The sequence below is a fragment of the Eurosta solidaginis genome, chromosome 1 (assembly GCF_040869045.1).
Source record: "Eurosta solidaginis isolate ZX-2024a chromosome 1, ASM4086904v1, whole genome shotgun sequence".
NCBI classification, from domain to species: Eukaryota; Metazoa; Arthropoda; class Insecta; order Diptera; family Tephritidae; genus Eurosta; species Eurosta solidaginis.
The window spans coordinates 128,029,967-128,057,299 of record NC_090319.1 but is presented as its reverse complement, the minus strand read 5'-3'; the positions used below and the strand labels follow the sequence as shown (position 1 = coordinate 128,057,299).

At 39.3% G+C, this 27,333-nt stretch overlaps 1 protein-coding gene across 1 annotated transcript in view; it reads right to left on the bottom strand.

Moving 5' to 3' along the window:
• The window catches only part of Dhc93AB (Dynein heavy chain at 93AB), a 2,991,564-nt gene that overhangs the window by 344,294 nt on the left and 2,619,937 nt on the right, over positions 1-27,333 (bottom strand). Inside the window, exon 30 of the mRNA XM_067759821.1 lies at positions 21,115-21,247. Within this exon, the coding sequence (XP_067615922.1) occupies positions 21,115-21,247 (133 nt within the window). The remainder of the gene's footprint in view (positions 1-21,114; positions 21,248-27,333) is intronic.

The window sequence follows — 27,333 nt, the reverse complement described above, 5'->3', positions numbered from 1 at the left end:
GAAAATATTGGATCGAGAGGACGATTGGAAGTTAGCCGTTGCTCGCTAACAAGAAAAATAGTTAAGTCGGGAGCGGCTACCCGGTAGGAAATTAATTAGGCCTCTGGCCTAAACAATCATCATGTACACACATACATACAAGCAGCAGAGAGATACTCACAAACGCATGTCATCATCAGCCGAAGTATTACTCACATATACACACGCATATGGTTACACACTACAAATACACGCGCGTATGGCTGGTGACCAGGTAGAGGATTCTAGAAGAGGAAACGTCCAGACATTTGGACAAGGCAACAGAGAGTATAAAAGCAGAGCAAGCTGAGTAGTCAGTAATCAGTTTGATTTAAGCACGCTATTGGTTGTTTAGTATAAGTGTTATTGTGAAGTACCTTCAAAGTAGTCTAATAAAGACCATTTTGCATTATTGAATATTGGAGTTATTTATTCAACAGTTTAGCGATTCGAACGTTAGCAGAAGGTTGCAAATAGGCGGAATTTCACTAAATTCGTTAAAATTGGTGTCAGAAGAGCAATTGTTGAATAAATCCGAAGATTTCGAGTACAACAAGGACATCGCAAAGTGGAGTGAATTGAAGATCCAGTAACTGAAGAAGGAGTTGGAGAGCCGTGGATTGAATACAACCGGCAATAACCTCGAACTTAAGGCACGACTACGAGAGGCAATGGAAGCAGAAGGAATTAACGTGGAAGAGTATGTCTTGATGGCAACGAGACAACAACAAAAGTTGAAGAGAAAAACGAAACATAGCAGACAGTTACGAGCACAGACTTGAACACGATTTTGGCTGCAATATCTGCACAAACATCGATAGTAACATCCAAGATGGAAGCACAGGAGGCACGCATTTCAGAAATGTCGTCGCAAATGTCATCACAATTGGAATCACAGGACAACCGTATAACATGCAAGATGAAAACACAGGAGGCACGCATTTCAGAAATGTCGTCGCAAATGTCATCTCAACTGGAATCACAGGAGAACCGTATAACATCAAAGATTGAAGCTCAATTGGAAGAACAGAAAACATACATGGCGTCACAAATTGCAGAACAATTAAAAGAACAAGAGGAACGCATAACATTACAGCTCGAAGCACAAGAAGAGCGTATCTCAACAAAGCTGGAGGCACAGGAAACAAAATTCTCATCGCTGCTGGAGGCTTTTAGTGAACGACAAGATAAAATGGAGGGCGACATGAATGCTTTGAAAGATCGGATTCAGGAGTTACAATTGAACCGTCCAATGACTTGAACATCTACTCTGTGGTTCTGTGGTTCTGTTCCTTTCCAGGTATTTAAGCTCCAATTTGAGAAGACGTCAGCAGCGAGCAACTGGAATGCCGAAGATAAAGTTGCTGCATTGTTCGTGGCTTTAAAGGGACCAGCTGCTGAGATCTTACATACCATCCCAGAGTACGAACGTAAAAGTTGTGAAGCATTGATCGCTGCTGTAGAACGACGGTACGGAAGCGAACAAAAGAAACAGATCTACCAAATAGAATTACAAAACTGCTACCAAAAAGCTAATGAGACCGTGGAATACACCGAAAGGGTAACAATTCAGTGCTTTATCAGTGGAACACGAGATTTTGAAACGAAGCGAGCGACATAAGCAAACCCAAAACCCACATTCACAGAAACGGTATCAAATGCATTGGCTCAGGAAACTGCTTCCCTTTTGAGTAAACCAGCATACAAGGCTCATCGTGTGGAAGTAGAAAGACCAGAGTTGATAGACACAATTTTGGAAGCAATGTAGGGTACGTAGCAGAAGAATAATGAAGCAGTGAAAAGTTTCAAGTGCGGCAACCCAGGTCATATTACAAGTCATTGCAGCACCGGTACTAATAGCTCCAACAATGTGGGTGGCCGTAAAGGCAGAGCTGATGGAGATAAGCAAATCTTCAAGTCCACTCAGTCGTTAAACTAAAGCGAGTCAGCCGCAAGGGGCGACAGCTGGCTCCCTCAATTGAATGCCCCATAATCTCTATCTCGCAAATTGGAAGAAGGTCAACAATCTTACTATCAGAGGACATGTGGATGGAAAGGAACGTTTACTGACTATAGATACGGGGGCATCTCATTCCATCATTCGATCGGATTTAGTCAAGAAGAAGATAAGACCATTGCATGGAGCAAGATTGCGTACAGCTACTGGAGAAGACGCCGCGGTTCTATGAGAAGTAGCATGTGAAGTCGCAATTGGGAACGTGACGGTATTGCACAATTTTATAGTGGTAGAGATTGTTGATGAAATCATAATTGGAGTGGACTTCTTCGGGACTATTTCGGAATCATTTCTGGATTGTTTTCGGGATCCGTCAGGGATCCCGTCGGAGTCATTTCGGGATATTTTCGAGGCTAATACGGGATCATTTGGGGACCATTCCGGCATCATTTCTGGATGGGTTTCGGTATCTGTACGGGTACCTATCAGGGTAATTTCGGGACATTTTCGGGATCATTTGGGGACCCTTTAGGGGTCATTTCGTGACTTTTTCTGTATTATTTCGGGATCATTGGGGGACCCTTCCGGCATCATTTCTTGATGGTTTGCCGGATCCATCAGGGTCATTTCGAGACCATTTTATGATCATTTGGGAACCCTTTCGAGATCATTTCTGCATCCGTGCGGGATGCCGTAGGAGTAATTTCGTGATTTTTTTGTTACTTTTTCGGGATAGTTTTGGGACCCTTCCGGGATAATTTCTGGATCCGTGCGGGATTCCAACGGGGTCATTTCCGGACTATTTCGGGATCATTTTGAGAGCCTTCTGGAATCATTTCTGTATGGTTTTCGCGATCCGTCGTGGATCATTTCGGAACTTTTTCTGGACTATGTCGGGCTAATTTAGGGACCCTTCCTGGATATTTTCTGGATGATTTTTGAAATCCGTCCGGGAGCCCGTCAAGGTCATTTCGGGACTTTTCTGGGACTATTTCGGGATCATTTTGGTACCCTTTAGGGATCATTTCTGTGTGGTTTTCTGGATAAGTTTAGAATCGCGTCGTTGTCATTTCGGTTTTTTGGGCCTATTCCGAGAACTTTTGGAGACCCTTCTGGGGCATTTTTGAATAGTTTTCGGGATCCGTCCGCGATAGCGTCGGGGTCATTTCGTGGCTTTTTCTATATAATTTCGGGATCATTTGGGGACGCTATCAAGTTATCAGCTCACTTAGTTCTTTTTTTTACTCAATTAAAAAATAAAATGCATTAGACCGAAAACAAAATTTTTAACAGAGAACTTGATAGGCAGGCTAACGTGAGTAGCTCATATATTTCATTTTCTCTTTGTGGATGGGGCCGCGGGTAAAGGCTAGTATATATTATAAATGGGCAAGTTTGGATGTTTGTCCAGACGTTGGTTTTTGTGATTCAATCACGCAAGGACGGCTGGACCGATTTGGATGAAATTTGGCACACATATAGCCAAGAGTCTAGAAGGGTCTACTAGCTATATTTTTTTTGGGAAAGGGGGGAGGTCCCGCCCCCTAGGAACAGTTATACTTCAATTATTGTGTTTTTTCGCCTTTGTGATTGAATCACGCCAGAACGGCTACACGGATTTTGATGAAATTTGGGACACAGACAATAGTCCACGAGCGAAAATTTTCGAACATGGAAAGGGGGATGGAGGTCCCGTGACCCCTTGGAATAATTAGTTTTTAAAAATTTTTACACATTATAACTAAACCAATATTACAAACTCAATGGGTCAAATAAGTCGAGGGCTAACAAAATGACCAGTGAAACCACCAACCAGCACCCCCCTCTCCTCTACCCTCTGGTGAAAAACCTATAATTGTTACAACTCAATGTAAATTTTCTCCTAAATCAATAATTTTTGGTATCTGGCTCATACAGATCGAGATCTAAACATTTTTGGAAAAACCATCAGTGGTGCTCTCCTTCTCCTCCCGCCATCCATCCTCCTTCAATTGTTTTCATTAACACGCTTGTATTAGCTTTGCCTCTATGTTCTTTGTAACTTTTCATTCGCTCCATCGCGCCTGCTGCCTTATTAACATGGTTTTATAGTTAGCTTCAACTTATTTGTAATCCCGTTAGGGTCATATCGAGACCCTTCCGTGATCATTTCAGGATGGTTTTTGGGATCCGCCCGGTATTCCGCCGGGGTCATTTCGGGACTATTTCGCGATCATTTGGGGACCCTTCCGGAATCATTTCTGGATGTGTTTCGGAATCCGTCCGGCATCCCGTCGGGGTATTTTCGGGATCATTTGCGTACTTGAGAGATAAACTCCTAATGGTTTCCGGGATCATTACAGGACTTTTTCGGGGTCATTTTGGGTCACTTACGGATGGATTTCGGGATCCATCCAGGATTCCGTCGGAGCCATTTCGGGGCTATTTTGGGATCATTTGCGATATCTTCCGGCATCATTTCTGGATGGTTTTCGAGATCCGTCCGAGATCCCGCCGGGGTTATTTCGGGACTTTTTCTCAACTAATACGGGATCATTTGTGGACCCTTTCGGCATCATTTCTAGATGGTTTATGGGATCCGTCCGGGATCCCATCGGGGTCATTTCGGGTTTATTAGGGGGTTAATTGGTGTACCTTACAGCATCATTTCTAGATGGTTTTTGAGGTTCTTCCGGGATCCCGTTGGTGTCATTTCAGGACTTTTTCGGGATCATTTGGGATACCTTCCGGCATCATTTCTAGATGGTTTACGAAATCCGTCCGGGATCCCGTCGGGGTCATTTCTGGACTTTTTCTCGACTAATACGGGATCATTTGGGGACCCTTTCGGCATCATTTCTGGATGGTTTTCGGGATCCGTCCGGGATCCCCTTAGGGTCATTTCGGGACTATTAGGGGATCATTTCAGGACCTTTCCGGCATCATTCCTGGATAGTTTTCGGGATCTGTACGGGAACGCATAGGGTAATTATTAAATTATAAAGCTTTTCGGCCGATTTTTTGAAATAAAACAATCGTTTATTTTCTCTTCTACGCGTTTCGACGCATATTCGCGTCTTGCTCAGGAAGGCTTTAATAAATATACGAAAACCAAGACATTTATAGTAATCTGATTACATGATACATTGAAACAAATAACATTCTTTTCCATATTACACTTACTAAGTTAACAATAATTAAATATCACATCTGAGAATAATCAATGAAAAATTATATATATAAAAAACACCGCACATCTTCTCTTGTCCAGGCTTAAACAGTTTGTGTGATCGCAGTAGCCTATGCGCAATTTATGTTGTCAACGTCTTCTTTAAAATTCATAGCTTTGTGAAATTGTTGTTGTATCCGTAACCCTTCTAGCGTCATCCTTCTTCTTGTTCTGTTCTCCTCATCCAATATTTTTGTGCTGTTAAAATCAGCTGTGTGGTTATTTTCTATCAGGTGTTGCGCTAATGCTGTAGTGTATTTGCTGTTTTTGACATCTGATTTATGTTCGTTTACCCTTGTTTCAAGTGATCTTTTTGTTGTGCCAATGTAAACTTTATTGCAGCTTTCCCCTTGTTTGCCTTTGCACTGTATTTCATACACTACATTTTGTAGTTGTTCTTTATTAATTTTGTCCTTTGTTTTTGTGTATATGCTGCGAATTGTGTGATGCGGTTTGTGTGCGTAGCTTAAATTGTTGATTTTGATAATTTTACATAAAGTGTTGTTGTCCGTTAGTTGAGGTACATATGTGACCCCAATATATATTTTGTTGTTGTTATCTTCACTTTCTGTTTCTCTCTTTCTTTCGGTTTCTCGTTTTGTTTTTCATTGCAGTTATAAATGCTTCTATTACTGCATTAGGGTAGCCATTTTTTTGGAGAATGTTTTTTATTTTCCTCTTGTTTTCTTCCATGAACTCCTGGTCGCTCTGGGAGTAGACTTTCTTAATTAAACCCATGGCAGTGTTCTTCTTTTGACTCCATAGGTGGTTCGACAAATAGTGGATCATTCTCGATGATGCTACGGCTTTCTTATACCAATTGGTCCTTATTTTGTTCTCTGTATTATGGACCTCTATATCTAGGAAGGCTAATTTATTGTTCGTTTCTCTCTCCAGGGGGAATTTTATTTTGGTATGTTGTCCATTGAATATTTTTAGTATCTCTTCCACGTCATTAATCTTAACTATAGCGAACATGTCATCTACATATTTTGTTATGTATTTAACATGTATGTCCTTAGATCTTAGCTCAGTGATGCTGTCGTCAATAATCTTGCCCAACACAATATCTGCTATGGTTGGTGATAAGGGATTGCCCATCGGCATACCATATGTTTGTTGGTAGAAGGTCCCATCGTGTACGAAATAATTATTTTCCCTCAAGCAAAACTCGAGAATTTTGAGAAATTGGGTTTTTGTGATTTTTGTGTGGTTTTGTAAACCTGTCCATTGTTTCATGATTGTGCCAATCGCAAAGTGAATAGGTGTTTGTGAATAGGGATACTACGTCCAAAGATAGATTAGATTAGAATTTCGTCATCTTCAATTGTTAGGTTTTTAATGTTTTCTTTTAGTTGTTGTGAATTCTTTATATTGTATTTGTTCGAAACGATGTTTTGTAGCATTTGACCTACGTATTTTGATAATCTCGAGAATGGTACGTTCACCGAAGAAGAAATAGGCCGCAGAGGTATGTTTTCTTTATGAACTTTAGGTAATCCATATATTCTCGGAGTTGTAGCTGCTGGGCACGACAAGTAGTGTTTTTCTTTCAAATTGATGCTTTGCGTTTTGTAGAGGTCGTTCACGATCTTGTTGTTTTTACGTAATAGAAATTGGGTAGGATCAGTTCTTATGTTTTTATACGTTAGCTTGTCATCCAAGAGGTCTTTCATTTTGTCTTCGTACTCTGATTTGTACATCATCACAGTCTTACTACCTTTATCCGCGTTCGTGAAAACTATGGAGTCCTTATGCTGTTTTAGGAACCGTTTGGTTTCTTCATAGATTTGCAAATTTGAATCTAACTATGTCTTTCTCTCTATCATCGGGCATCTGTATGCCTTGCTCGATATATGCTATTAACTGTACGGGCGAGAAAGTCTTTTTCGAGATGGGAAGCGCGAATTTGTTACCCAGGGAGAGTAGCAACCGGCACTCTGTTGGAATGTTAATCTTTTTCTTGTTCGTAAACCAATCTTCATTATATTTCAAATTATATTTTTCAAAGTTTTCTTTTATTGCAGTGACCAGTTTTCTAAATAGATTTATTTCAATCTTCTTTTTGGTACCCTCTAAATATTGATTTTTAGATGCAACTATTGAGTTATACTCCTTTTCATCCAAAATTTCACCCATTGCTTGCTTGGTTTTTCGTATAAGATTATTAACCATTTTAATTTTTATATTTGCCTCTTTGATTTCTAAGTTTAGTACTTTTATTAAAAATTGGTTTTCTATATTTTGCATTTCCTTCTTCGTTATTTCAAGTTTAAATCCCAATACTAGTTTACTTGTCTTACCCTTTAAATGTGGTGGTGTGATCCCATAGTGCTTACATTTAAGTAAAAATTTTAGTCGTTTTTGTTGTCTTGCGAGAGTCAGATGGTGTTTTTTGTATTCTTTAATAAGTTGGCAGGTGTCTATATTATATTTGTACCTTATATGCTGGAAAAAATGTCTCATCTTGCTGCTTTTTTGTTTTTTGTATTTGCTGCTTCGGTGTAGCTCTCCGATCACTTTTAATTATTTTATATTGGGCCAGGTCGTAAAGTTTAATTATTAAATTATGGAGTAAACAAACTTCACCTGGTCTTTCTTCGCTACACTCCACAGTCAGGAATAAAAAAGTATAGGTTTTTTTCCGAAAACGTTATAAGTTCACTAATTTTATTACTTTAATTGTTATAAATTAATTTAAAATTTCCACTTTTTACTTCTTACAAACTCAAAGCCAATAGGTATAGAAATATTCAAAATAAGTACAAAGATATGCAAAGTATTGAGCGCGTCCGCGATTGCCGGTTAATAATGCTTGACTAATTCGTTGAAAAAAGGATCGTTGCTGACGATGGCAGTGCTTGTGAATTTGCGCCTTTCCACTCGCCGCGCACGGCTGCGCATAAGAATTTCGCCGCCGTCTGGATCTTATTGGAGGCGGCTTAAACATCCTGCCCGCCCTGCAGGGAGGTGCTTGTAAGTACCTTTTGCAGTTCCTGCAAGGCGCGGATGGTGATATTTGAGGCGCGACTTGCTCTATTACGTCGTTGGCAGGCCTCGTGATCGTGCGCTTGGCCATATGTTCCGGTTTGGGGGTTGTCGCTGGTTCCTTCGATCGGTCCGCTGCGCGTGGTAGCGGAGGCAGAGCCGACACTGAAGGCAGTTGTCGGTCTCTGCCGTGAGAGCCAGATGGATTTCGTCCTGGAAGTATAAGAGCAGACAGAGAAACGAGAAGTAGTTGGATACAGCGGATGATAAACGGAAATTTAATTATACAGGGGAAACGTATATCAGTTTAGAGCGCTGTGCTCGAAGAGTTCTCCATTGGAAGGAAGCACAGTTTAACTAAGGGGCGCATGACAAGCCCATTTTGGGTGCGAACCTCTACAACCCGAACATGGTTGTCAGGTCCGACGCGAACGTTCTCGATTCGTCCCAGACGCCACTCGGTGGGTGGGAGTGAATCTTCTTTAATTACGACGAGGTCGCCTGGTTGAGGATTTCCCTGTGGCGTTTGCCATTTATAGCGTTTCTGAAGGTCCTTAATCCTCTTTCCAGCGTCGACTGAATTGGGGATGAAGCGATTTGAGCTTTTCCCATCGATTTATCCAGGAGAGGTCTTCCGCGTTTGGCTCAGGAATGGCTAATAGCGGTGCTCCTCGAAGGAAGTGACCCGGAGTGAGCGCTGTGAAGTCAGCTGGGTCCTGGGATAGTGAGATTAGAGGCCTCGAATTGAGAACTGCTTCAATACGCACCAACAGCGTCGTGAATGCTTCGAATGTAAACTTGTGGGATGCAGCGGTTTTTTTGAAGAGGGTTTTTAAAGTTTTTACTGCGGATTCTGGGTGGAATATACTGCCAGTTTATTCCCTGGGGGGCATATTTCTCCACAATGTCCGCGGAGCATTCGTTAAGAAATTTAACGAAGTCGCGTTCGAGTGCGCGCTGAGCGCCAATGAACGTTTTACCATTCTCGCTCATCACTTTTGAGGGATAACCTCGTCTGCCAACGAATCGGGCGAATTCTGGGCGAATGCTGCGCGAAAGGCTTCGGTTGTAAGGTCCGAGCATAGCTCGAGGTGTACTGCCTTTGTGGAAAAACAGACGAATACAGCGACGTACCCTTTTATGATAGTGGTCGACCTCAGAACCGATGCTTTTATTTGGAATGGACCTGCAAAGTCTACTCCTGTTTTGGAAAACGGGAGTGAGAAATTGCAGCGCCCAGGTGGTAGAGCTGCCATTATATGCTTGCGCGTTTTCTGTTTGAAAAGCGTGCAAGATTTGCATTGAAAAATGCATTTCTTTATAAGAAGCTTTAGTTTTGGTAAGTAGTACTCTTGCCTCACCATTTGGAGCATTAACCGCATTTCTGCATGAAGAAGCAGGCGGTGTAAAAACTCCAGATACAACTGGCAGAGCCTTGAATCGGGAGGAAGGATTACTGGATGCTTCTCGTTGTATTGCATTGTAGAATGTTCCAATCTTCCACCGATACGTAGGAGTCCGTATCCATCCAGAAATGGGTCAAGAGCCAGAAGAGAACTCTTTTTGCTTATTGGCATATTGATTTGTAAGGCGCTCTTTTCCGCCCCGAAATGGCGAGATTGTGCCATTGCCACAATCCGCGTTTTCACATGTTGCAACTCTTTGTACGTCAGATGGGGATTATGTGTTGTTGCCACCGATTTGGATTTGTTGCAGGCATTGTTCGCAAAGCGGAACACGTATGCAATCACACGGAGAGCTCGAGAGTATGAGGAGAAACGTTGAAAAATATCGTCCTCTTCCTCGAGTGCGTGATATGCTTCGACCTTGCGTTTCTCGGGTGGAGAGGCGCTACATGCTTTCGGCTTTGGCCATGCCGAAATGTGGCAAGAAAGCTATTGTGGTCTGTGCCACCAAAGTGAAGAGCCTATCAAATCATGCGGATTGCTACCACGTGTGCCAAGATCAGCAGGGTTGTCTTGGCTAGATACATGGCGCCAGGTGCCGCTCGAATTGAGAGGTACGGTTGGCCACATAAGTCTTCCAGGTCGATGGAGATTTCTCTAGGCAGGCTAGTACAATCTCAGAATCTGACCATAAGAATGTGTTGCATGCTTGTAAGTCGAGCTGTTTTCGAACGGTTGAAGCCAGTTTTGCGAGTAGGACTGCACCACATAGCTCTAAGCGGGGTAAGCTTACAGTTTTTATGGGGGCAACTTTGCCCTTTCGCAACCAAAGGAGAAGATTTTATTTGGTAGCCCACATGTGTGCGGATGTAAATCGCTGCACAATATGCTTTTTCCGAAGCATCACAGAACCCGTGGATTTGGGTGTCTTGCCCTGGAACGACATTAACCCATCGAGGGATTTCGATGTGGCATATGGCTGGCAGATTTTCTGCGAAATGTTGCCATTTTGATAATGTTGCGGGCTTGGAGCTTTCATCCCAATCGCTGCCATCCAGCCAGATTTCTTGGAGAAGCATCTTGGCCTGGATCATAACTGGCGACAGCCATCCTGCCGGGTCAAAAAGTTTTGCAACAGAAGATAAAATGTTTCGCTTTGTGACCGCATTTTGGGTGTGTTCCGGCAGAATGGTGTATGAAAATTTGTCCGTGAGCGCGTTCCATCGAATGCCAAGAGGTTTGGTATTGGAAGTGCTCTCAAATTTCAAGAATTTGGAGTCTAGAAGATCCTCTTTCGGAAACTGTTCTAATATGGCCGTATGATTAGCCGTTAATTTCCTTAGTATGAACCCAGCTGATTTACCACTTGAACGAGTGATTCAGTGGCGTTATCGATGGTATGACTTCCGGATAGGATGTCGTCGACATACGTTTGCGTCTTGAGAATTGTTGCAGCCAACGGGAATGTCGCTTTCGTGTCATTGGATAGTTGATGCAATGTACGAATAGCGAGATGTGGTGCACAATTGACGCCGAATGTAACCGTTTTTAGATTGAAATCGCTAACAACGGACTTGGCCGATTTGCGAAATAGGATTCGCTGAAAATCTTTATCGTCCTCGTGTATGAGGATCTGACGGTACATTTTTTCAATATCTCCATTGAACAAATACTTATGCAAACGCCACTTTAGAATTAATAGCATCAGATCTGGTTGGAGAGTTGGAGCAGTGTATAGCACGTCATTCAAGGATTTTCCAGAATTTTAGAGGCTTTGAAAACCACATGAACTTTGGTGGTGACCTTATCTGGTTTGAATACCGCATGATGTTGCAAGTAAAATTCGAAGAGCTTGCCATTCGAAGTTCTTTCGCATGGGTCGGTAGATTCCATGTGATCAAGGTCGAGATATTCTTGCAACACGTTGTTGTACATTGTACCTAACTCCCCCTTTTTCTGAAGCGATCGCTCCATGCTGAAAACTGCTGCAGAGCATCCGGGCGGGATTTGCCGAGGGAAAGTTTTTCAGGAAACTCTTCCTTGAATGGAAGTCGCACAATGTATCGACCGTTTGGTGCACGTGTCGTGGTTATTGCGTATATCTGCTCACACGCTTAATCCTCGGGGGATATCTGTGGAGGTTGTGGAATTTCCTCCTCTTCCCAAAATTTTCTCAGTTGAGAACTGAGTGTCTCGTTTGACGCTTGGACTTTTGTCGAGAATGACACAACATTTTCAGTTATTGGACCACTGAGAATTCAACCAAAAATGGTTTGTTGCGCACGGATGCTACCGCACACCTTTTTTATGCCTTCCAGCAGAATTTGTGGAAGTATGTCGCTGCCAATGACCATGTCAGTCTGACCTGGTATGTGGCAACTGGAATTAGCGAGCTCAAGGAGTTTGAACTGCTGCCAGATTTTGCGACTAATGGTGGATGTTGGTAGATTTTTTGTCAGTTGCGACAACACAATGGCATGAGCCTTTATCCTTTTCATGGCCTTGGATGCAACCAGTGTCAAAGGACAAAGCTTGGAGGACTTTTGTACGACTTGTCCACCCATGCCAGAGTTTCGAACTTTGAATGTTCGAATGGAAGTTTCAACCGTTTTTGAACTTTCGAGGAAATGAAAGTTCTTTCCGAGCCCTGATCAATAAGGCTCTCAATTGAAATAATTCCCCTTCGTGTTCGACTGCGACCATAGCAGTAGGAAGGAGAATTTGGTTATCATTGGATGCATGCAATGATTGAACCGGTGCGTGTTTTGAACAACACGGTAACTCGCTAGAATCCGAGCTATTCTGCGTTTGTCGAACGGGAGATGTTGACTCACCAGTTGTGTGCTGCACGTTTGGTGCATTCGTTCGCGGGGTGGAACGTTGAGCTTGTGGGCTCGCATGCAACAGCGCGTGATGCCGTTGATGACATGTCGAACATGACCACTTGCTCGTGCACTCATTGATGATATGAGTGCTGCTAAGGCAGTTTGTACACAGCTTAGTTTGTTTTACGAATTGTGTCCGGTTTTGCACAGACATTCGTTTGAAACGTGGACAGATTCTACTAAGGTGTGGAGTTGCAACATTAGCAAGTTTCCTTTTTAGATTTTGCCACAAGGGTTTGCGTCCTGTTGAACGACCTGTTTTGCGCAGAATTTTGATGAGCGACTGGTTTTTTTTGCTTGGTTGAAGCCTATTGAGGTGAGAAAGTCGTTCATTTGTGACTCTTTTCGAGAAGAGAGAGACTGTTCCCAAAGTGACAGGGTTGTTTCTGGGAGCTTTGATGAACAAATGTATACCAGAATCGGATCCCAACTGTCTGCCGTAACTCCTTGGGAGTGAAGGACGGATAGGCAGTTGTTGATTGAATTTTGCAATTTCTGAAGTTGCTCACAGTTTTCGGATTGAATAGTGGCAAGAGTCAGTAAAGATTTTATCTGGTTGTCAAGCAAGATACGCTTGTTTTTGTATCGTGACCGTAAACCTTCCCAGGCAAGGTCAAAGTTATCATCGCTCAACGCATATTGTTTGACGATGGAGCCGGCTTTTCCTTGCGTTATGTACCGGAGATGGTACAATTTCTGAGCACGGGAGAGCCTTGGATGGTTAATGTACACCGCTGTGAACATGTCACGAAAAGCGGGCCATTCTTCATAGCCACTATAAAAGGCCTCCGTGTCGCATGCTGGGACTTTGAGGTAAATATTTGCCTCAGCCGGGGGTTGTTCCACGCGGGGTGGTGGACTCGGCGTTGCCATCATTTTCATCAACGAAAGTTGATCGGCAATCTTTGCTTTTGTCACTTCATACGTATCAAGGCAGGCGTATTGTTTGCCTTGTACTGAACTCTTGAAGTCTTCAGGGAAACTTTCGTCTGGTTTCGAAAACACCAGATCGTAAACCGATTGAAGTCGTGCCCAATAACCATCTAGTGATTTGTCCTTTATCATGAGATACAATTCAGTGTGATCCTGAATCGGTGCTTCGTTAAATTTTGCACAGTATCTCATCAGATTGTCACTTTCCGCGATGAACTTTTGCGCGGATGGGTCAACTGATTTGGATTTCCGGCGGGGGGATGTTGACCTTTCCTTGGCCGTTTCTTCTTTTGGGCCACCTTTTGGTTTTGTCCCGGTTTCGGACGTTTTTGGGGGCTGAGAGGCATTTTATGCAAACTTTTGGGTTTTCATAAAAAAAAAACCGAATAAAATATTTGTCCGCTCAGAGAACGTTCGCAAAATTCGAAGATGGAAAACTCTTCGTGCCACAGAAATTTAAAAAAGGGAATTTAAATTGGTGGCGGTGTTTGTGTTTTTTTTGTTTTTTTTTTGAAAAATAGAGTTATGCACGGATAACGGGACGTTCCTTAAAAAATTTAAATCCGCGAAATTCGGAATTCAATAGTATGTATAATGTTTTGTATAAACAAAAAATATAAAATTAAAAAAAAAAAATCACAAACACTTTTCACTTATATATACGTGTAAATATAAGTGTGGAAATAAACGTGTATTTGTAAATTACTGGTATATATAGGTATGTATGTATTAGAAAATAATAATATGTACTTGAAGTTTGTATGTATTTTTTTTTTTTTGAAAAGTTTCTATAGGGACGAAAATATCTCAAACTTAGTTTTGTACGACAGAATAAGTACAAATGTACGTGCGCAATATACAAACGTATGTGTGTATATATGTTTGTTTGTGCGAACGTATGCGCGTGAATCAGATGAGCTTCTCTGTTTATGTTTACAAACAGAAGAGTTTGTTTTGATTCGCTTCTTCATCGCTTTAATGTCGCGTTTCTTTTGTGAAGCTGAGTGCGCTTGATTGCACTGTTGGGACAGTGCAGCAAAGAAAGATGAAAAAATTGCAAATATGAGAGAGGTTGAGAAATTTGATCAGAAGTACACAACTCTCGTTGCTAATGTAGCTATACGTGCTGGGAGAATGTCGCTGGAAGAGCGACTTGAACGTGTGAGTAAACAAGTATGATCTTCTCTGAGTGGAGAAGTGTGAATGCTAGAAAAGCAACTTGAAATTATTTGTACATGTATGTAAGTATGTACATACGTATGAATATTATGATTTTTATATATGCTGACAAGCAAGAAAAGAATGACTTGGAAGAAGTTGAACTGTATCGACAATTTCAACGCTCTGTGCGAACAACGGGGTAAACTCAGCTGTAGAAGAAATTTTTGCTGATGTTGTTCTTGCACAGTGGGTTTGAGTAGGCAAGTAAACTGCAAGTTTTTTGTTAGTTAAATACCTGTAATAACTGTATCGACGAGTTCAACGCTCTGTGCGAACAACGGGGTAAACTCAGCTGTAGAAGAAATTTTTGCTGATGTTGTTCTTGCACAGTGGGTTTGAGTAGGCAAGTAAACTGCAAGTTTTTTGTTAGTTAAATACCACTAGAAATACATATTATGATTGACGGATTTTGCCTATTGGTATAGCGGAGTATTTTCTACCAATTTTTGGTTGCCAACCTTTTGGTTGAATGGTAAGAAAATTTCCGCAATATTCATGTATATATGTGGATATATATATATATATATGATTTTGCAGTTTACAAAAAATAATATAACCTTTGTGGAAAAAAGTTTTATTATTTTCTATATTTTTATGAAAAATAAAAAACTGCCTACTCACCAATTCCTGTATGTTTTGTTGCTCCTTATTGTGTTGTTGTTGATTGTTGCTGATGATTAGCTGGCTGCTGTTGCTGCTGCTTGGCTTTTTGTAAAGTTGATTTTTGATGGTTGCAGAGATTTTTTTTCTTTAAAATCTTTTTTTTTTTTTAATATTCGTGTATGTGTATGTGTACATATTTATATGTATACATATGTATATATTTTAGTTGCTTTTAACCAAGCACTTTCCAACTCAAAAGTTTTTTTTTTTTTTTGATTTTAACAGTTTTATATATTTCTTTTTTTTTTGTTTTTTTTTTAAGTGTGTACCACAAAGATATTTTCAAAAACAATTTTGTGTATATAGGTGTATATTTCACAAAATCGTACTTTTTGTGTTTTCTTTTGCACTGTACTTTGAAAGTACAAAATTTTGGGTACTTTTGTATAAAACGTGTGTTTATGTATGCACCCACTGCACTGATCCACTTAGAATTTTTTGTTTTTACTTTTTATCTAGTCTGAGCTTTTTCTCTTTTTTTTTGCTCAATTTTCTGTTTTGGGTGGATTGAGTTTATTTTCCAAAAATTTTTTTGTTTATATTTATATGCTTTTTGTCTATGGATGTAGGTAAATGTTTTCTTTTTTCCACTCAAATTTAACTCACTGTGTTTGGTGTTTTTAAATGTTTATTTAAGCGAACGAAATTTTTCGATTAAAATTTAATAATATTTTAATTATAATTTTAGGGGTTGGGCCAAAGATGACTGCGAAGGACCATAAACAAACTTCACCTGGTCTTTCTTCGCTACACTCCACAGTCGGGAATAAAAAATTTTAATAGGTTTTTTTCCGAAAACGTTATAAGTTCAAATATAGAAATATTCAAAATAAGTACAAAGATATGCAAAGTATTGAGCGCGTCCGCGATTGCCGGTTAATAATGCTTGACTAATTCGTTGAAAAAAGGATCGTTGCTGACGATGGCAGTGCTTGTGAATTTGCGCCTTTCCACTCGCCGCGCACGGCTGCGCATAAGTATTTCGCCGCCGTCTGGATCTTATTGGAGGCGGCTTAAACATGGAGCTTTTCGGCCGATTTTTTGAAATAAAACAATCGTTTATTTTCTCTTCTACGCGTTTCGACACATATTCGCGTCTTCCTCAGTAAGGTGATTTCGGTAGGGTAATTTCGGTACCCTTCCGGAATAATTTCTGTATGGTTTTCGCTATCCGTCATGGATCCCCTCGGGGTCATTTCGGAACTTTTTCTGGACTATGTCGGGATAATTTAGGAACCCTTCCTGGATATTTTCTGGATGGTTTTCGAGATCCGTCCGGGAGCCCGTCAGGGTTATTTCGGAACTTTGTTTCGGGATCATTTTGGTACCCTTCAGGGATCATTTCTGTGTGGTTCGCTGGATAAGTTCCTGTTGTTGTCATTTCGGGTTTTTTGGGACTATTTCGGGAACTTTTGGAAACCCTTCCGGGGCATTTCTGGATGGCTTTCGGGATCCGCCCGGGATCCCCTCAGGGTAATTTCGGGACTTTTTCTCGACTAATAGGGGATCATTTCGGGACCCTTTCGGCATAATTTCTGTATGGTTTTCGGGACCCGTCCGTGATCCCATCAGGGTCATTTCGGGACTATTAGGGGATTATTTGGGGACCTTTCCGGCATCATTTCTGGATAGTTTTCGGGATCCGTCCAGGATCCCGTCGGGGTCATTTCGGGACTCTTTCTCGACTAATACGGGATCATTTGGGGCCCCTTTCGGCATAATTTCTGGATGGTTTTCGGGACCCGTCCGTGATCCCATCAAGGTCATTTCCGGACTATTAGGTGATCATTTGGGGACCTTTCCGGCATCATTTCTGGATAGTTTTCGGGATCCGTCCGGCATCCCGTCGGGGTCATTTCGGGACTTTTTCGCGACTAATACGGGATCATTTGCGGACCCTTTCGGCATTATTTCTGGATGGTTTTCGGATCCGTCCGGAATTATGTCAGGGTAATTTCGGGGCTATTGAGGGATCATTTGGGGACCTTTCCGGCATCATTTCTTGATAGTTTTCGGGATCCGTCCGGGATCCCGTCGGGTCATTTCGGGACTTTTTCTCGACTAATACGGGGAACATTTGCGGACCCTTTCGGCATAATTTCTGGATGGCTTTCGGAACCCGCCGAGATCCCATCAGAGTCATTTCGGGGCTATTAGGGGAACATTTGGGGACCTTTCCGGCATCATTTCTGGATAGTTTTCGTGATCCGTCCGGGATCCAGTCGAGGTTATTTCGGGACTATTTCCGGATCATTTGGGGTACCTTCCGGCATCATTTCTAGATGGTTTTCGGAATATCCGGGATCCCATCGGGGTCATTTCGGGACTTTTTCTCGACTGATACGGGATCATTTGGGGAATCTTTCGGCATCATTTCTGGATGGTTTTCGGGATCCGCCCGATATCTCCCAGGGTCATTTCGGGACTATTAGGGGGATCACTTGAGGACCTTTCCGGCATCTTTTCTGGATAGTTTTCGGGATCTGTACGGGAACCCATTGGGGTAATTTCTGGTCTTTTCCGAGATTATTTCGGGATCATTTTGGGTTCTTCCGGAATCATTTCCGTATGGGTTTCGCGATCCGTCGTGGATCCCCTCGGGGTCATTTCGGAACTTTTCCGGCACTTTTTGTGGACTATATCGGTATAATTAGGGACCCTTCCTGGATATTTTCTGAATGGTTTTTGGGATCCGTCCAGGAGCCCATCAGCATCATTTCGAAACTTTTTCGGGACTATTTCGGTATAATGTTGGTACCCTTCAGGGATAATTTCTGTGTGGTTCTCTGGATAAGTCTAGAATCGTTTCGTTTTCATTTCGTGTTTCTTTTTACTATTCCGGTACCTGTCCACGATATCTTTGGGGTCATTTCGTGGCTTTTTCTCGATAATTTTGGGATCGTTTGGGGTTCTATCAGGTTATCAGCTCATTTAGTTCTTTTTTCGCTCAATTACAAAAATAAAATGCATTAGACAGGAAAAAAAATTTTAAACAGATATCTTCATAAGCAGGCTAACGTGAATAGCCCATATATTTCATTTTCTCCTTGTGGACGGGGCCGCGGGTAAAGGCTAGTAATATATATATTTGAATTGCAAGACCAACTCAACTCATTGTAGCACTGCGCAATATTCATTTTTCAACTAGCGGAACAAATGAAACATGTGTTCTAATTGTATAAAAAAATATTATTAATATTCTTATTATAATATCTGGAATTAAAATTAGCGCTGATTTTTTATCATGATAAAGCCCTAAACGAAGTGGTGTTTTCAGTTTTTGATACAAATTTTCAAGCGATGTGCAGTAAACATAAAAAACATAAATGTTCCAAAAAGTTTTTCCAGCAATCGGTCCTTTTTGTGCAGTAAACATAAAAATAAACATAAATGTTCTAAAAAGGATCACCTAGGATTTTCATATCAACGGATTCAAAACCAGAACGGTGCTATTTTTTAGCAACCTACGATTTGTTAAGAAGCAGTGTGTGATAAAGGGGTGCAGGTTTGAGGAAAACGAGGATAAAAGCTGAAATTGGTCAAATATATAAATGGTTTCTTATGACAAATGGCCTAAGTGAAGTCAAGTTTTCTACACTAAAGGCCTAATTGAACTCAATCTTTCGTACAAAATACAAATTCTTAATTATCTCATTATTGCTTTATTGAATGCCTAATCCAGTGAAAATCCAGTCGGTTTTGCTTGGTGCTTCGAATTTTATTGTCAATGTAACAACGAAAATCAAAAATAAATTATTTTCAATAATTTACGAAAAATAGAAAAACACAACAAATATCAAAATTTAATTTTCGCTGCATTTCCTGCAAAATATAATCAGGGCTGTCATGGAATCCAATTGTTGTCGGAATCGGATTTAAAAACGACAAAAAAATTACTTTGATGTCATGAAATCCAATGTTACCGGTTTAATGTTCAAATTGGAAATAGAGTCGGTTTTAGGCATAGATGTTAAGTAATGATTAGATAATGCTAATGATTGCTAATTAACCTTCTTTTGCGAAATTCTCTAATTCATTAAACAATTAGAAATAGTTCAACTAATTCCCATTAGATAATTGAAATATTTTTTCTAATGGTAAATCTAATTGCAGTTTGTTGCCATTAGCAAAAAAAAATTGGTTTACCTTTACAATTAGAAATTTAATTGACTTCTGCTAATGCAATTAGATATTCAATTAGCTCGAATTAGAATCAATTATTTTGATAAAGATAAATTGTTTTCAAAGAATGATTGAAGTGAATGAATAATGATGTAAATAAATATAAATACTTGATTCTAATTCGAGCTAATTGAATATATAATTGCATTAGCAGAAGTCAAATTAATTTCTAATTGTAAAGGTAAACCATTTTTTTTTGCTAATGGCAACTAATTGCAATTAGATTTACCATTAGAAAAAAATTTCAATTATCTAATGGGAATTAGTTGAGATATTTCTAATTGTTTAATGAATTAGAGAATATAAACCAATTGCATCAATTACTAATTCTAATTGGAATTTAACATGTTTGGTTTTAGGTGTCACAGAATCCGATAATATCGATTTTGCTATCGGAAACAAACCAATCAGTTAAATGCTGTTGGACTTCATTTTTTCATAGTTGTTTTTCTCTTGCAGTTGAATATTTTCTAAAAATGTAATTAAATAAAGGTTTATTTTATAAAAATAAATGTAAATTTACATACATATATTTTCATTCTTAATAGGGAAAAGCATAAAAATTCAATGCAAAACAGTATTTTGATTGAATTTTTAAAAGAACATCCAGATATTGAGAAGGGCTTCACGAAGCACATCATCTAAAATCGTTGACACCGTGCTTATACCTAACTCATGCTAGAATCTTTGCCAACTGGTCTTTGATAAGATCCTTCAGCTAAAAATCGTAACGTAGCTGCTAGTTGCAGCACTGGCAGAACTTTCGAGCGAGTTAAGCGTCCTTCAATGGTGTCCAATACCATTCGGAAAGCCTCTATTTTTATGCGATAGTGTGCAATGTAACACTATAAATATTTAGAAATCCACATTAAGAAATATTTTTAATTACGCTGTCTCTGGCAACTCAAATGGATTGCTGCGATCTCTCAAAATTTCCCTTTTGATCATTCTCGCAACTTTCTTCTTCCAATAACATAAATGCTACAACTGCTGATGCAATTTTGATGCCAATAAATTTGTTTATTTCTGTTAAGATGCACAAAACAATTATTTTATAAAATTTTTCCAAAAATATTAACATCAAAATTGCCGGTGCACCGATAACACTGCAAAACAGCTGATTCGAACATCGCTTTTATTTACATTCGAAAATAGCAAAACCAATACGGTTTTATGACACCAATTTGAATCAATATTGGTTTGTAATTCCGGCAAAACGCAAAACCGACTTGGATTCCATTACAGTCCTGAATATGGGGCTTTTTCGAAAATACGCACATATTTGGTTAGGTGCAACACCTATGGGTAGTTGCGCATGCATTTTATTTTGATTTTTGTAAAAATGAAATATTTTTTTGGGGCTGCTTAATGAAGCAAAAGGTCCTGTATGAAAAGGAACCTTAATTATTTCATTAAATAGAATTGTGATTCAATTAAGTTTCTGTGTGAAAACGGTATTAATCAATTTCGGTTTTTTAACCAAATTTTGGCCAAATTTTGTTTTCCATTTTTGAAATCTCCATGAAGTACATATTCGCATCCGCGGGGCACGTTTTGAAAGTTTTTAGTGAAATACTCTAATGTCCATAAGTTTGATTTAATTTGTGCACTTGTAATATTTTCGCTTTATATTTGAAATTTAAATTTACTTACTCGAATATTAATTACCGGCATGGGCGGATAAAGTTCTTTGAGGCGTGATTCCATTATAATTCCCTGATGTACATCCCATCTTGCGCCCTCCATAAATATGCCATAAACATAGGCGCCTTCGCGTGGTGTCGTACTATAATAAAGTCAAAAGCCTAGTTAAATTTCAGAACAAATAAAAATTATTTAGGATCTAAAAATCTCTATCATAAGTGCTCGCTTAAGAGCTGTATAGCTGTTGTGTAAGAAAGGGAAACATGTATGAAAAAAAAATATACGATATCAAAAATATTAAACACTTCCTTTATATAAATGGATCCAAACGCAATGGAAATGTTTACAGACAAAGTTTTGATGAATTTAGAATTTAAATTTTTTACAACACCGATTGAAAACAGCTTATCAAAACAAAACTATAAAGGTAGAGCCCATCTGCCGAATCAAGGTGAAGGTAATAATCTAGAACAGGGGTCGGCTGCCAATACGCGTCCAAAAATGTTGGGAGAGGTATCACACGACGCATCTTGACATCAGTGTTATTAATCCGAGGGCGTAAAATAAAAAATGGGATGCATAGTATTTCTGCTCAAAACACTTTTATGCGTTATCGGCCTTCGGCCGCGCTTATGAAAAATTATTCTGGCCGGTCCACCAATGGGGTGGGATCAAAAATAAATCCGTGCAAAATCCCTTTGTACACGAAATTTTTTCAGTGCACAATAACATTACACCAACTAGAAATATATCCGGACAAAGATAAGAATTATTGTTGTCCGAGTCAATACGGGTCTTTTGACACCTCCATATTTTTCGAAGCGTATTAGAAGTTGACCCCTGTTCTAGACTTTTACCAAGGTGAAGAAATACATAAGATATTAGTGATGAACGATATTTCGCTATCGGTGATTGCATCACCGGGATTGAAAAACGCCGAATAGTGATAGCTATTGCTAACCAAATATATCAGTGATTGGCGATTTTCCTTCAGCTTGAAATTCTTTCGATTCTCTTGAATGACGATCACCTCTGCCGGCATTTCGCCAACAGCGATTACGGCGGTATTTCTTCATGGATAATGAAAATCACCTCGTAAGCACTCGATTGTGTTTGTTTTTAGCTAGTTTGCGACGTTGCTTTGAATTAAGGTTTTTTTCTATAAACGTCGTTCTCATCTGCAAAAATTAAGTTGTATTCATTTATTAAAAATTCGTATTGATATCGAAAGATAACAGCAAACTATAGTAAAAAAAGAAGTAAAATGTGGCAAATTTATGAGCCAATGAACGAAATGCATGCAAAATGTAATATGCAAAAAAAGTATTTCATACAAAACATAACATAGTTCTTTAAAGAAACATATGCAAAGCCGCCTTCCAACTGTCACACTGTCAAGGGTATAGGCAATGCAAAGTCACCTCAACCGTCCTTACAGCAAGAAATAAAGTTGAAAAAGTTTACCGAAGCAGGTGTTCAATATGGTAAACTCCCTTATTTAAAAATTCTGAGTTGAGACAACTCAACCTGTTTTCTTGACCCAATTTGCAGCAATAACGTCATCTCTGAATAACATAAGTACTTCTGCAAAGTCTGAAAAAAAAATTGACGAAGCCATGCCCATTAGGCCGGGTCGATTTGTGGGGAGGCAAAAAAATCGCCCATTGCTCTGTGAAAATCATATTCTAGGGACCAAAATAAGAAACTTTGTCGAAGGAACCATATCTCTAAAACGAATTCTGATGTCCCCCAATTTGGGTCGAACTTTTGGGTAGGGGCAAATTTTGAAAAATCCCACTTTGACCCATTTAGAATCGAGTCCAAATGTATGACCGGCCCCCACTAACTTTGGAGGCCCGACCCACCGATGCCAGTGCCACACCCCCTGGAACCCCCCTGGGGGTTCACCATACAAACATTTCAAAAAATCGCCGGTTTTGAACTTTACATGAAAAAATCAGCGAAATGCCTATGTTTTTTATACTCAGTTGAGCAGAGCTCACAGAGTATATTAACTTTGATTGGATAACGGTTGGTTGTACAGGTATAAAGGAATCAAGATAGATATAGACTTCCATATATCAAAATCATCAGTATCGAAAAAAAACTTGATTGAGCCATGTCCGTCCGTCCGTTCGTCCGTCCGTCCGTCTGTCCGTTAACACGATAACTTGAGTAAATTTTGAGGTATCTTGATGAAATTTGGTATGTAGATTCCTGGGCACTCATCTCAGATCGCTATTTAAAATGAACGATATCGGACTATAACCACGCCCACTTTTTCGATATCGAAAATTTCGAAAAACCGAAAAAATGCGATAATTCATTGCCAAAGGCGGTTAAAGCGATGAAACTTGGTAGATGGGTTGGCGTTATGACGCAGAATAGAAAATTAGTAAGATTTTGGACAGAGGGTGTGGCACCGCCCACTTTTACAAGAAGGTAATTTAAAAGTTTTGCAAGCTGCAATTTGACAGTCGTTAAAAATATCATGATGAAATTTGGCAGGAACGTTACTACTATTACTATATACATATGTGCTAAATAAAAATTAGCAAAATTGGATGAAGAACACGCCACTTTTTAAAAAAAAAATTTTTTTAATTCAAATTTTAACAAAAAATTTAATATCTTTACTGTGTATAAGTAAATTAAGTCAAAATTCAACTCCAGTAATGGTATGATGCAACAAAATACAAAAATAAAAGAAAATTTCAAAATGGGCGTGGCTCCGCCCATTTTCATTTAGTTTGTCTAGAATAATTTTAATGCCATAAGTCGAACAAAAATTTACCAATCCTTCTCAAATTTGGTAGGGGCATAGATTCTATGACGGTAACTGTTCTCTGTGAAAATGGGCGAAATCGGTGGAAGCCACGCCCAGTTTGTATACACAGTCCACCGTCTGTCCTTCCGCTCGGCCGTTAACACAATAACTTGAGCAAAAACCGATATATCTTTACTAAACTTAGCCAACGTACTTATCTGAACTCACCTTATCTTGGTATAAAAAATCCGAAATCCGACCATAACCACGCCCACTTTATCGATATCGAAAATTACGAAAAATGAAAAAATGCCATAATTCTATACCAAATACGAAAAAAGGGATGAAACATGGTAACTGGATTGGTTTATTGACACAAAATATAACTTTGGAAAAAACTTTGTAAAATGGGTGTGACACCTACCGTATTAAGTAGAAGAAAATGAAAAAGTTCTACAAGGCGAAATCAACAGCCCTTGGAATCTTGGCAGGAATACTGTTAGTGGTATTGCATATATAAATAAATTAGCAGTACCCGACAGATGATTTTCTGGATCACCTGGTCCACATTTTGGTCGATATCGCGAGAACGCCCTCACATGTACATCTAAGGGCCACTCGCTTTTAAAACCCTTATTAATACCTTTAATTTGATATCCATATCGTACAAACACATTCTAGAGTCACCCCTGGCCCACCCTAATGGCGATATCTCGAAAAGGCGTCCACCTATAGACCTAATGCCCACTCCCTCTTAAAATGCTCAGTAACACCTTTCGTTTGATACCCATATCGTACAAGCATTCTAGAGTCACCCCTGGCCTACCCTAATGGCGATATCTCGAAAAGACGTCCACCTATAGACCTAATGTCCACTCCCTCTTAAAATGCTCAGTAACACCTTTCGTTTGATGCCCATATCGTACAAACATTCTAGAGTCACCCCTGGCCCACCCTAATGGCGATATCTCGAAAAGGCGTCCACCTATAGACCTAATGCCCACTCCCTCTTAAAATGCTCAGTAACACCTTTCGTTTGATACCCATATCGTACAAGCATTCTAGAGTCACCCCTGGCCTACCCTAATGGCGATATCTCGAAAAGACGTCCACCTATAGACCTAATGTCCACTCCCTCTTAAAATGCTCAGTAACACCTTTCGTTTGATACCCATATCGTACAAACACATTCTAGAGTCACCCCTGGCTCACCCTAATGACGATATTTCGAAAAGGCGTCCACCGATAGACCTAAGGCCCACTCCCTCTTAAAATGCTCAGTAACACCTTTCATTTGATACCCATATCGTACAAACAAATTCTAGAGTCAGCCCTGGTCCACCTTTATGGCGATATCCCTAAATGGCGTCCATCCATAGAACTATGGCCTACTCTCTCTTAAAATACTCTTTAATACCTTCCATTTGATACACATGTCATACAACCACATTCCAGGGTTACCCTAGGTTCATTTTCCTACATGGTGATTTTCCTTATTTTGTCTCCATAGCTCTCAACTGAGTATGTAATGTTCGGTTACACCCGAACTTAGTCTTCCTTACTTGTTCTTTTTGGAGTTTATTTTTCTCTTTAGAAATTTATTTAGTCTGAAAATATGTAAATGAAAAAATGAATTTAACTTAGTAATAGAAAGAAATTAAAAAAAATTTTTAGAAATTAGCGATTTTACAACCCCCTTTTAAAACCAAGGCATCACTGTGATGCATTTGCATGTCGTAAACATAGTTGTGTGGGTTTTTTATTTTACCGTTTTAAAAAATGAAAGTATCACTGTGACACAATTGCAGATCTTAAAATTGCTTGTGTTGTTTTTTTTTTAAGCCACCACAAGACACAGCAGGTAGAATTGAAATTGCCATTTCATTCTTATTACCTCGTCTCGTAGACCATATATAACGCAACAGTTTTTGTGAATGCATTAAGTCGTTGTGAAGAACTCAAAGTGTGAAGTGCTAATTTCAGATAAAAAAATATTTCCAAAAAAATAATAAGTGAAGTGACCATTCCAAATCAAAAAGTTTACAATGAATCCACCATCCTCTACACCGCAAGATGAAGCAACTACATCAACAACTATCGAAAACCCAATGAGTCATATACCCAAGCATGATGTTACTGTTTTTGGTGTGTCTACTGATTTAACTGATCTTAATTTACCAACCCATCTGGATATCTTGAGATATTATTTTTACTTAAGCGAACGTGTTAAAACAGAACAAAAAAGTTTTCCCATAAATCATTCACCATTCAAGTACAAAATAAGTTGATTGGAATTTGGGAAAAACTTGGTATGGAAATAATGCAGAAAAAAAGAAAAAAAGAGTATTTAATAAATTGAATAAATTGCTTGACAAGTATCAAGAGCAAATCAAGAGGAGAAACAACACCCAACAATTTACAGAGTATTTAAAATCTCTGGAAACAATTTTTTACATTGGAACATGTAAATGCGATTTGAAGGCAGCTCCATGTGACAACGGAAAATCCAGATGCAAATTTAAGAATTCTGGTTGAATTTATAATTAAATGTTATGTGCCAATGTACTTCAATATCAAGTATTACAGCTCTGTCGTGTTCATTGGTTGGTCACGATTTCTAGAACCTCCTTTACGCAAAATTGTCAATCAAGTAATTAAATATAACTCATATTATGCGCATTCGGAAAATATCTTGTTATCAATGTTGTTTGATGATAGCAAAGAAAAGCGCGACTGTGCCATCAAGAAAATTCTACGCTATCGAACCGATGTTGACGAGCCAATGGAACTTAGAATTTATAAAAAACCAGATATAAACTTTAATTGCACAAGTTATGCGGAAATGATCAATTTGAATGATATAAATATCGTATTAGAACCACTATTCACGCGAAGCATTCCGTACGATACATTGAAAGAATATTTAAATCAAGATGATCCCCCGTTTAATGATCCAAAAATTCCATCACACATACAAGGAACGGCTATCAATTGCTAGCTAGCGATTCCAAACGGGTTATACCGGAAAATGTAGAGGCTGTTATGGCGACGACATTACAGAGCCGTGCGAAATTGCCCAGACTTGAAAGTAAAAAAGACTTCAAACAATAACTTTTTTTAGTTTATTTTCTATAACTCACTTAAATAAATTTTTTCATTTACATATGTTCTAACAAAATAAATTTCTTAGGAGAAAAAATAGATATTATTATAAATAAATAATAAATATTATTATAAATAAATAAATAAAAATAAAGAAAAAACATAGCCATTTAGCTGATTTTTTCATGTAATATGCAAAACCGGCGATTTTTGAAATGTTTGTATGGTGAACCCCCAGGGGGGTTTCAGGGGGTGTGCCACTGGGATCGGTGGGTCGGACCTCCAAAGTAATAGGGGGTCGGTCATACATTTGGACTCGATTGGAGCACTCTAAATGGGTCAAAGTGGGATTTTTCAAA